The sequence below is a fragment of the Pecten maximus genome, chromosome 6, assembly GCF_902652985.1.
Source record: "Pecten maximus chromosome 6, xPecMax1.1, whole genome shotgun sequence".
Taxonomy (NCBI): Eukaryota; Metazoa; Mollusca; class Bivalvia; order Pectinida; family Pectinidae; genus Pecten; species Pecten maximus.
Window position 1 is genome coordinate 8,906,304 of NC_047020.1, and position 12,254 is coordinate 8,918,557.

General features: G+C 34.2%; 1 protein-coding gene across 1 annotated transcript; it reads right to left on the reverse strand.

Moving 5' to 3' along the window:
• Window positions 1-44: 44 nt before the first annotated feature.
• LOC117328882 (autophagy-related protein 101-like) lies at window positions 45-8,255 on the reverse strand. The gene is made up of 8 exons (XM_033886478.1): window positions 8,117-8,255; window positions 7,533-7,569; window positions 6,427-6,467; window positions 5,622-5,705; window positions 5,057-5,149; window positions 4,428-4,542; window positions 3,988-4,154; window positions 45-3,201 (listed from the first exon to the last, which is right to left on the reverse strand). The coding sequence occupies exons 1-8, from the start codon at window positions 8,144-8,146 to the stop codon at window positions 3,112-3,114; spliced, it is 657 nt and encodes a 218-aa protein (XP_033742369.1). The 5' UTR covers window positions 8,147-8,255; the 3' UTR covers window positions 45-3,111.
• Between the last annotated feature and the right edge of the window lie 3,999 nt (window positions 8,256-12,254).

Genomic DNA, 12,254 nt, shown 5'->3' on the forward strand with positions numbered 1-12,254 from the left:
CAGAACTATATGTAAATGGAATCATTTTCACAAAACCAAAAGGCACTTGTTTTTAGTGATTTTATTTCGCAATCATTTATCAACAACCAAATACATTAAATGTACATTCAAATTTCTCAGCGGTACATATATTACCAGGAGTAGACTTACAAGCTTCACATAGTACTTTTATCCCCATATTTAAATAGAATATGAGTATGAACAGATATCCAACTACACTTGTACATGTTTATCTGTAATGGACACACAAACTTTCTCGCCACATTCTAATTAATCATACTACATATGTCTTTATCATTCCACTGTATATATAAGGTTAGCATTACATATATAAGGAGGATTAAATCTTACACACTCAGAACTCTGGTTATAATAACAGGCCCAAAAACTGGTTACAAGGTCCATTTAGCACCAAAGCAAATATCAGTCTGATCACACTAAACTCTTTATCTACATTGAACACCTCTATTTTTGTGCTTAATTATGACAAGACAGATTCCACAGAAAGGAGGATTAAAGGCATTTACAATATATAGAAGTTTCCTTCGACTGAAAATCTGATGGTTTAATGGCGGTGGAACGGAGAATAAAAATAAATCCCGGTATGACTGAGAAAGAACCCTTCACACTAATATAAATTATATGTGTTGGACTTCACACTAATATATATTATATGTGTTGGACTTCACACTAATATATATTATATGTGTTGGACTTCACACTAATATATATTATATGTGTTGGACTTCACACTAATATAAATTATATATGTTGGACTTCACACTAATATAAATTATATATGTTGGACTTCACACTAATATATATTATATATGTTGGACTGAGTGTATACAAACAACTTAAACTCTTCAGTCAGATAGTGTTAACAATTATCAAGGTTTGCATCATTCCTTTGTTGGTGCTGTCAGAACAACTTTCTGACATACCCTAGTAGTCAAATGCAAAAAACCATGATCATAGTTTAACATTGAATGTCATTACACTGCATTATGTTAACTGTATCAGGTAGACACAAACAACATCAAAGTTTATACACTTCCTAGGCCACTTAACAATTCTTTAATTTATGACAGCAAATAGTTTCATCACCAATTTCTTAACATCTTAAACTTGTAAAATTTGGAGAATAATTCATTCCATCAGAAGAGTCTCATAATTCATGTACAGTTCTAATCAATAGTCTTCACTCAGGCTAGGCCTTGTATATTAGTACATGTATCATTTTCCACAAAAAAATAATCTTTTCTCACTAGCATACTTGCCAACTTTTTTAAAATTCTCGTGGGGGAGAAAGTGCACGCGCCACACATTTAGCAAACAAAAGCTAAGGGGAGATATTTTGCTATTGGAAAATAACTTCCTTGCATGAACACTTCCCTCCCTCACTTAAATAAAAAAGAGGGGAAAAAACTTCAAGTTTGGAAAGATCATTTTAAAAGCAACAAGTTACAAAAAATAGATGCAAAATTACATTATTTTAGTGACTAGTACAGTAAATTTTCATTCTGGCCATATCATTCATGGATACTCAGTTATTCTGGCCATGTCATTCATACATACAGTCATTCTGGCCATGTCATTCATACATACAGTCATTCTGGCCATGTCATTCATACATACAGTCATTCTGGCCATGTCATTCATACATACAGTTATTCTGGCCATGTCATTCATACATACAGTCATTCTGGCCATGTCATTCATGGATACTCAGTTATTCTGGCCATGTCATTCATACATACAGTCATTCTGGCCATGTCATTCATACATACAGTTATTCTGGCCATGTCATTCATACATACAGTCATTCTGGCCATGTCATTCATACATACAGTCATTCTGGCCATGTCATTCATACATACAGTTATTCTGGCCATGTCATTCATAGATACAGTCATTCTGGCCATGTCATTCATACATACAGTCATTCTGGCCATGTCATTCATACATACAGTCATTCTGGCCATGTCATTCATACATACAGTCATTCTGGCCATGTCATTCATAGATACATACTTATTGCTCTCACAAAACAAATACAACTAATCTTCACTCTGGCTTAGTCATTCACAGAATTCTTTTCTCCAACATAATACAATAATGTATCACATATTCAAGACTTAATATTTGAAAAATGGAAAGAAAAAAAAGCATGAACACTAACATGTACGCCTTCAACATTTGGCAAAAAGATTACCGGGCATCATATTTCTCTCAATTCACATTTACATTGTGAATTCATAAAAACAAAATCACAAAAAAAGTCATAATAATAATCATACCAGCAACTCCAGCACCACACTCAAATATTATATTATCTATATCAATAAACCATGAAACTGGACAAATCTACCGTCACCTAAATGTGAATCTATTACTAATGATCTGGTTAAATATTGTACCTTTACTGATTACTGGGTCATGGAAATGAAAACAAATGTCATGAATTCTACAACTGATAGTATAAAAACCTGAATGTACATGTATTTGAATTATTTTTCTCATAATTGTACGTACTGACCATCAAAGTTAAGGAACAATTAATTCATTTGCAACATTTCTAATCTGTTTCTTTACACTTGCTCACAAGCAATAAAATAAAGACTTCTCCATTTAACAAGTTTCAGTGCAACAGCTACGTAACAATCGCAGCCTCGGAGAGTCCACCTACCACACTCTCTCCAGTGTCAGTACAGAGCTGATCTCTCTTCCTGAATCAAAGGTTCAGTCATCTTTCCCAGGCCGATTTATGGGTACAATGCCACACTAGTCCCACGTCCAGAGAACCATGAGCAGTCATGTTGTCTAGAATACAACTAACAATGACCAGTGATTCAATGCTGGGTAACAACTTTATGAATTAATCACTACACTTCCACTAAGCATTGCAACCGTGCTGCAACAGTTCACATCTTACTGTGAGATCCTACATTTCACAGACAATCACACCTCACACCATGTAAGTTAATGCTGGAGTACTGTACTATCAGTATCTCTGGAGATGACCAGCTCGACCCAGGAATCTTTTTTGCTGACCAAGCGTTGACTGGAGTATGTTGTGATAAATACAGATAACTAGGGCACAGGTGGTCATCATAAGTCAAGTGCGAGCGTGTCCTTGAGGAGCTTTCTCATCGTAGTTCCTACTGAGGTGGGGATTGGTCCTGTTGTCTGGTGGGATATCTACAAGGACTGGCAATCATATAACAAATGGTGTACAATCAACATACCACAGAAACTATCCCCAAATCAGGACAACAAATGTCATACAACCTGGAGTACACTTTTACAATTCAAGATGGTTACAGTTGTTTGGCAACCTAGATACATAACATTGTGACATCATAATTATTATTGGGCTACTGTGATATTTGAAAATGTGGAATTCTCTAGCACCATTTGGTGATCATTGGTAACTTCTGGGGTAAAACAATGAAGTGATATGACACTGTCTGGCAAATATTACTCTAGGAGGTATCTTATTCAGAACCCCTGATTATTAACCTGAATCCCTGTCCATTCTGTACCTACAGTCCTTGACTTTTTGTATTCAAGATTTCCCACTTGAGCCAACTCAGTTTTATAGAGTATGTGAGTTACAATTTTCCCATTTGAGCCAACTCAGTTTTATAGAGTATGTGAGTTACAAATTGAATGTAAATTACAATAGAATTAGAACACAATAAACCCACAAATTAAAAGAGATGATATATTTCAAGATACACAAAGTGTATACAATTATTCTTTGTATATTAATATGAAAGTTTTTCTGACAGGTTTACTCCTGTTGAATACTCCAACAGAAGCAATACTTGAAAGTAAAGAAATTTGGTCATTTTTCATTGTTTTATCTTTTGGTGATTTTGTTGTACCGAAATCTTTATACTCTACAAAATACCAGGAATTTTAAAACACCCAATTGCAACCTTCATTGAAATGCTATATTTCGCCTGTATGACTGTAACAAACCTTGAACAGGTAGGGCTGGACATCCCTGTAACTTGTGTCAAATATCAGGTCCAGCTCCGATTGGTTTGGCATTTTTGGGACATATTCATGGCGATTCATGGCTTCTGCTACATGCATCACCTTCTCAGCAAGAATCTCCCCTAACTTTTCTCTGCAGACCTGCCGCTCTGTGACGGAGAAATAATTCACACATAATTATGAATATCAGTCAATATGTAGAGAAGGTGGAATTTAACTATATATATATGATAATGAGAAACCGATATTTTTATATCTTTATAAATATACAACACTTCAGTTAACAGCAGGACATATCTATATAATGTTATATATTTTTTCCAGCGTAATTGTATATACATGATTATGAATACTTAAACAACATGTCTTCGAAAGAAAACCGACTAAAAGCCTAGTAACAGGATTTAATTTGGGTAATTCACCATTCTCATTGGCCAAGGTAAGCGTTTCCAGTTTTATTGTCCACACTTCCCATGGTATACACTCAGCCATGAATGGCCATCGGGCCCGCTTCTTCTGGTAAAACTCCAGGGAAATCTGAAAACCAAGGTTAAAGGTCATCTTAGTATGAGGGATATAACTGTGTATTAACAGATATAAAGACAACAATTTGTGTGCTTGGTAAGTAATTAATATTTAATTTGACATGCTACATAACTGTGAACTAGATTATTCTAGTACTGAAGATAGTAAATAGGTGTGATGTTTGTCATGTCCTTTAACGTGAATGTTTTTAATGTCCTTGGAAAGAATGTTTTTAATGAATCCACTGTATCTCTAAACTTCTAGTATACTGAGCTTTACAAACGTGAAGTACACGTTACTATAGTAATGAAATCTATCTACATGTACATATATATTGACAAGGGAAAATCCACTTCACACATATTTTTGAAGAGTCAAAATGGAAAAAGATGTGGAGGACTTGTAATCCTTCTGGTGGTAATCATTATAAATAAAATACACAGATCCAGGATAAAGTTTTATTTTTACTTATATCTTACTGAAAGTTGATTATGAAAGTGAAAGAAATAGAGATGCATTGACTAACCTGGCCACATCCAGGCCCCTCCCTCAGTGTGTCCCTGAACACGCCTATCTCCCGCTGTATGGAGGAGTCTAGGTCGTCTGATGCAGTCCGCACCTGTTTGTGGTAAACATGAATCATCAAACTTAAAGTATGTACCTAACACGTACGTAAGTAAGTAACACTAATATACATCATACTACACCCTTATGTTTTATATATACTGATAATTGATCATTTATACCCTGATCAGCATTTGAAAGTCATCTGATAGTGGTTAAAATAGCTAAATTCAAACATATTTATACATATAATTATCATTAATACCCTGATCAGCATTTGAAAGTCATCTGATAGTGGTTAAAATAGCTAAATTCAAACATATTTATACATATAATTATCATTAATACCCTGATCAGCATTTAAAAGTCATCTGATAGTGGTTAAAATAGCTAAATTCAAACATATTTATACATATAATTATCATTTATACCCTGATCAGCATTTAAAAGTCATCTGATAGTGGTTAAAATAGCTAAATTCAAACATATTTATACATATAATTATCTTTAATTTACAGTCAACTTACATAGCTAAAGTCAAGGAAGTCACAGTCGACATCAACAACACCCACTGTACCTATAGAGTAACTGCCTTCCTGTTTGTAATGGAACTGAAATTAAAGTAAAATAGGGTAAATGTGTAGAAGACATATCTGTATTCTTACGTCGACTTTAATGGTATTTGATAAGGTACAGTCTTCTCTCTTTACATTGTCACCTTAAGATGAAGTACAGTATACTCCTTTTACTGCCACTTTTTGATGAAGTATTATACCTCTTCATTATACCGACACCTTTTAATGAAGTATAGTCTACCTTCTTTATACTGCCACATTTTGATGAAGTATAGTCTACCCTCGTTATACTGCCACATTTAGATGAGGTACAGTCTACCCTCATTATACCGCCACCTTTTGATGAAGTACAGTCTACCCTCATTATACCACCACCTTTTGATGAAGTACAGTCTTCCCTCATTATACCACCACCTTTTGATGAAGTGCAATCTAACTATGTTATACCACCACCTTTTGATGAAGTATAGTCTACCCTCATTATACCACCACCCTTTGATGAGGTACAGTCTACCCTCATTATACCGCCACCTTTTGATGAGGTACAGTCTTCCCTCATTATACCACCACCTTTTGATGAGGTACAGTCTACCCTCATTATACCGCCACCTTTTGATGAAGTACAGTATACCCTTGCTATAACTTTGCCAATGAACCGAAAGTGAGTTTTTTTCTCAATAAATTTTTAGAAATATTTTTCATGTATACAGCAGAAAAAATTTACATGTATGTAATCATGCATTTAACTTATAATTACCTTGCCAAGAGTTCTGTGGAGAAGTAGTGTATGAAACACACCTGTAATGAAAACCAGTGAATTTCTACATATAATTCATATCAGCAATGACAAACATGGCAATGTATTTATATGAATACACCATCCTTGGTTAATTGATTTAATGAATACAACATCCTTGTTTAATTGTCTTAAAACTATTTGAATTAGGCCAATGATCAGATGCAAATTAAACAAAGAGCATTGTATGTTGTACATGATATACTGTCAACATATTGCCCGAGTTTCCTCCGACCTAACGCCAGACTTGGACATTCTAATATAACACAATATATTTAGTGTTACATTGTACAGATTCATATTTAGATTCAGAATCTTTTATTTCTTTGTGTTTTTCAACATATCAGAGAGAAGACATTACAAAACAATACAATGTAATATAGTATGACTCAATACACAATTACAAAAGTACATGTCCATTACACTTAATAGTCTAACATACACATATATGTACAATTTACATGATGTACATGTACAGTCAAGCTCTAGCTATTGCCAGAGTTTCCTCCAGACCTACCACCAGACTTGGACATTCTTACATATACCACAGTTATATATAGTGTTACATTGTACATATACATGATGTAGAGTCAAGCTCTAGCTATTGCCTGAGTTCCCTCCGGACCTACTAACACCAGACTTGGACATTCTAATATACCACAATGAAGTGTTACATTGTTCATGATGTACAGTCAAGCTCTAGCTATTGCCTGAGTTTCCTCCCGACCTAACACCAGACTTATATACCACAGCAGATATTTATTTAGATACCTTTATTTAAGGTAGCTTTAGGTCAAACTGTGAAACAGTTAATGATTTACTGGTATACATGTAATCATGTCGAAGTAATTAAGTATACATGATGATACAACAGGACTTTTTTGTGAGAAATTCTACAAACAATTTACATGGATGCCTTCAACATATACCTGTAATATATAAAGGATGTTATTAAACTCAATGAAACTACATTGTAGTCTATGAAGAAATCTCATTTTATTTTTTCACAGAACAGTTTACAAATATAGGAGAATAGTTCAATATTGGAAGTAATTGTGAATACTTACTGCTGACCACTTCCTCTATCTGCCTGCCCTCTACAGACTGGGAAAACAAAATTAAAGTATACATGTATATATATAATAATCGATAAGAGAAAATATTTACCTGAAATATTCTTTGTACTGACATTTCCCCAAGTTTGTTATCATTTAATTTCAAAACTTTTACATTAATGTCAACAGACACAAATTCAAAGGAGAACATTGTGCAAATTAGCTATGACTGGAACCATTCTGAATAGTAAAAAACATTTGAAATAGATTGGGTGAAAACTAAAAACAAATTAAACGTAACTTGACTTTTGACCTGTAAATAATCTGATGATAATAATCGATTTAGTAATAAAGATTTTATCGGTAAATGACACCTTTACCACACCAGTAGCTACCTTTGTCTATATAACATATTTCAAACAGAACATGTCACTGTAGTATCTAAACTGTGGGCCTAATAATTAGACATCTGACGAAAATATGCGCAGGACAACAAAGGATCGCGCAGTACTCAGTAGCTGGGTCACGATCAGCGACAGAAGAGTCAAACTGCAGGTGTACTTTATCTGCATAATGTATGAATATACCATACTTACAAGCTCAAACACTTGGCTTCTGGCATTCATCTTCCCATATCATCGATATCTCTATGTACAAAACATGATGAAATATAAGCACAAATATTTCGCTATTTTTATCATTTACACATTCTGATCAACAATATTGACTGCCGGAAACCAGTCGTGTTTGTTTGTTGTAAAAGATAAAAAAAGAAATAAAGAATTCAAACATATAAGAATAATATTTCAACAAACAGAAAATACTCTATGAAATAATTATAGACATTTTGAAACTAAAATTATTTAAGATACAATGCCGTTTGATTACGACATTGACTAGATTTAAATGACCGAGTTATCCCCCTTTGTACATTGGCGCGAGATCTTTGCACGGGCATCATAAAATCACTTTACCTATGGAGAAAAAATAATAAATTAGCTGATACTAGTCTCCGAACATATCAACAAAGTAGGAGTAGAGGCTAATACTTTAAAAAAAAAATACTAACCAGGTGCAGACGCCTGTGATCTCTGTGACATTTTTTTTCGAAACCATCTTCTTGTAAGAGAATATAAATTACTTGAACTGTATAGAATGCTATAATGAATCATCGAACATAGACATTAGGCCTAAAATTTGTACGACAAATGATTTTTAGAGCGGAGATAAGTTAACAAAGTACTAAGAGAAAAGAAAGAATGTTGATATAGAAATCGAATTATTGATGGTCAATAAATATTTTCTGATATCCAAATATAATGAACAAATAATAAACGGCGCCTCATATATGCTCTACTTTCGAAATCCCCCAATGACCCAATAATCCGAGGACGATACTTTATAAATGTTACCGAGTATAAAATAAGCTACGCAAATACAAATTTAGAACATTTAAACAAGAGATCCTAAGTAAGCTTGATAACTTGCGGGAAAATAATCCGAAAAAATATTGGTCCATGGTAAAATCCTTAAAAGAAGATAATGAGAACACTTCTGTCGCCAATAAAATCCCACCAGAGAAGTGGGCTGAATATTTTACAAATTTAAACACTATACCTAAGGCTCACCTGGCAAGAGAAAGAATGATAAATGATCTAGTGAAGTCGATGGAACTGAGCAGATCCTTTGGAGAACTCGACTTAAGAATCACTACAGATGAAATATCAAAAGCCGTATGTAATTTGAAAATAACAAATCCCCTGGTCTGGATGGAATCCCCAATGAAATGATAAAAGCAGGGATTAGCCACCTGAACCCAGCCATAAAAAAAACTATTTAATCTGGTTCTTTCATCAGGGTACTATCCAACTAAATGGTCATCTTCATATATAACCCCAGTCCCAAGACCCAGAAAAACCAGCCTGAAAATTACAGGGGAATTGCTATAAGCCGAACGCTTGGGAAACTGTTTAATACCATCCTAAACAACAGATTTAACAATTTCTGTAAATCCAATAAAACCATTCATCCATCTCAAATTTGATTCTCACAGAGGTCAAGGACATCAGACCACATCTTTGTCCTGAAAACCCTCATTGACAAATATACAAACATACCAATAGGCAAACTTTATGCCTGTTTCGTTGATTTCAAGAAGGCCTTTGACAGGGTTATCCATTCTGGCATAAAACATAAACTCCAAAGTCTTGATATCAATGGTAAATTTTACGACATGATAAAGAGCATGTACCAGAAAAATTATTTATGTGTTAAAAGTAAACAGTCGTATAACAGAACCATTCCACTCTAACATAGAAGTAAGACAAGGTGATGTCCTTAGTCCAAACTTATTCAAATCATTTATTAATGACATACCTGATTTATTATCAAATACCCCTGACCCACAGAAAAGATTATTAAATCTGGAAGAATTTTGCAAACAATGGTGCTTGTTTGTTAATATATCAAAAACTAATGTCATAATATGTAACAAGACGGATAAATTTTTCCAGGATAATTTTTCATTTAACGGTTCAGTTATTGAACGTGTCAAAAATTATAAATATCTTGGCATCATATTCACACCCAGTGGTCTTTTTTCAGAGGCCCAGAATGAGTTGTTCAAAAAAAGCTACGAAGGCCACATACTATCTACAAAAATGCATGTCATCCTCGAGCCCTAGTATACATACATTGTTACACCTTAATGACCATACAATCAAGCCGATTCTCTTGTATGGGTGTGAAATCTGGGGGATGTTCAAAACAAATTCTGCTGCGTGTAACAAAGTAAACAAAACAACAAGTAATATTGCAGTTATGTCAGAAACTGGTCGCTTTCCCCTCTATTCCACTATAATTTTATCCATGATTAATTATTATAAAAGGCTTGAGGAGCTCACAGAGGGTCTGCTGTATGATGCATATACCTGTAATAAACAGTTACACAATAACCATATACAAACATGGTATTCCTCTGTTGATTATTTATTAAATCAGCTTAATGTATCGGTCATGAAGCTAAAATGCCATGTTCAAAACAATTTACGAAAAAGTTTTTTACTTGCATGGAATGTCACAAAAAAATAACATAGAGTACAAAAGTGGCAAACTTGATACCTACTTTAACATTAAAAACTGTTTCAAAATGGAACCTTACCTGAAATAAAAGACTTCAGACATAGACAGGCATTAGGTAAACTAAGGATTTCGGCACATTGCCTAAGGGTTGAAACAGTGCGGCACACAAAGCCCTTATTGGAAAGATCAGAGCGAATTTGTATGTACTGCTCTTCAAATCTAGTTGAAGATGAAGGTCATTTTCTCACCAACTGTATACTTTATGATAAACTTAGAAATGAACTCGTGCAGCCATTGTTCAAAAGATATCCAAACTTAGTTGCTTATAATTCTGAATTTATATGGCTGGTCACAAATGAAGACGAAACTATTTTAACAAATGTTGCCAAGTATATAATCAATGCCTTTGAAAAAAGGAGTAAATTTAAAGAATAAACTTTTAGCCGACCCACCTGGGCACAAATATAAACTATAATTCCATAACTTATTGTCTTCTAATGTATGTAAGTACTGTACACCCAGTTTTTTACCCTTAGCAAGGCCTTACTGTAGGTTGTCACTTCAAACTTGTTTGTATTGTATAATTTCTAATATGTTTGTATTGTATAAGTATGCATGTTTCACATCATATTGTCCACTTGCCCCTTCGTGGGCCCACTTTATGGTTCAACAAAAAAATTGAATTTTGAATTTGAATTTGAATTTTATATTAATTCAACAAACTTTATTGTGAAAAAGTGATACCCAAGAGGATTAGATAGCAAGCAATGTCTTTATAAAAGATAAGAGAAATGCCTAAAACGAAATCTTTTAAGGGAAGCTATATTTTTTTTCATAAGGTCTATAGTTGGAAATCGAACATCACACCAACGGAATGATTGGCGACAGATCATAAGGGGAAATCAATTCGACCATTAACCTCTTGGATGACTCGAGAAATCTGCTAGTAGGAATTCAATACCCGGATTAATTTAATGGGTCTCGCCAGAGAACCCATTCACTCCATCGTCTCGGGTGTAGAGGTGGGGGAGAATTGACTTTTGTGTATGTTCGTGGTAGAGATGTTATGGCGTATTGATGACTGACAAATGGCCGATCGAGATATTGAGTCGATTAACCTCGATCTTCACTTACAAAATAAACATATAGGGACATCTTAATTAATTACAAATGAGCTGTACATATATGTTAATTTTCCATTTATAGACAGTAACATCCCTGCTTCCTTTATTTGTGCTTAATTGTCCTAGTGGAATATATGTATTCAAGGACGTGTTCCCATTATCACGATGTCACTGTATTTGGAATGTCCATTGCGTCTCACAAGCACCTACACTACCTGTAAATGAAGAAATGTGTGGTAATTACAATGGTTGTACCACTTCTTTTAAATGATAAATGTAGCTGTAGTAACGTTCTTCGTAAGGTAAAATACATCAACAACTTTGTTGGAAAATTGACGTGTCTGTGGTGGTAAATGAGTTTCAACCCCAAGGTCCGAGAAGCATTCTCCATTCTCTGGAACCTAGTGCACTTTATATATTTAAAGACATTTTGTCTAAGACCAATAGCTGGCTGTATTCGGTCTTCTTCTAAGCATATTTGCTTCTCGACCACCTGTTTAGTTATCTATAAATTCCTAGTTAGGTATTC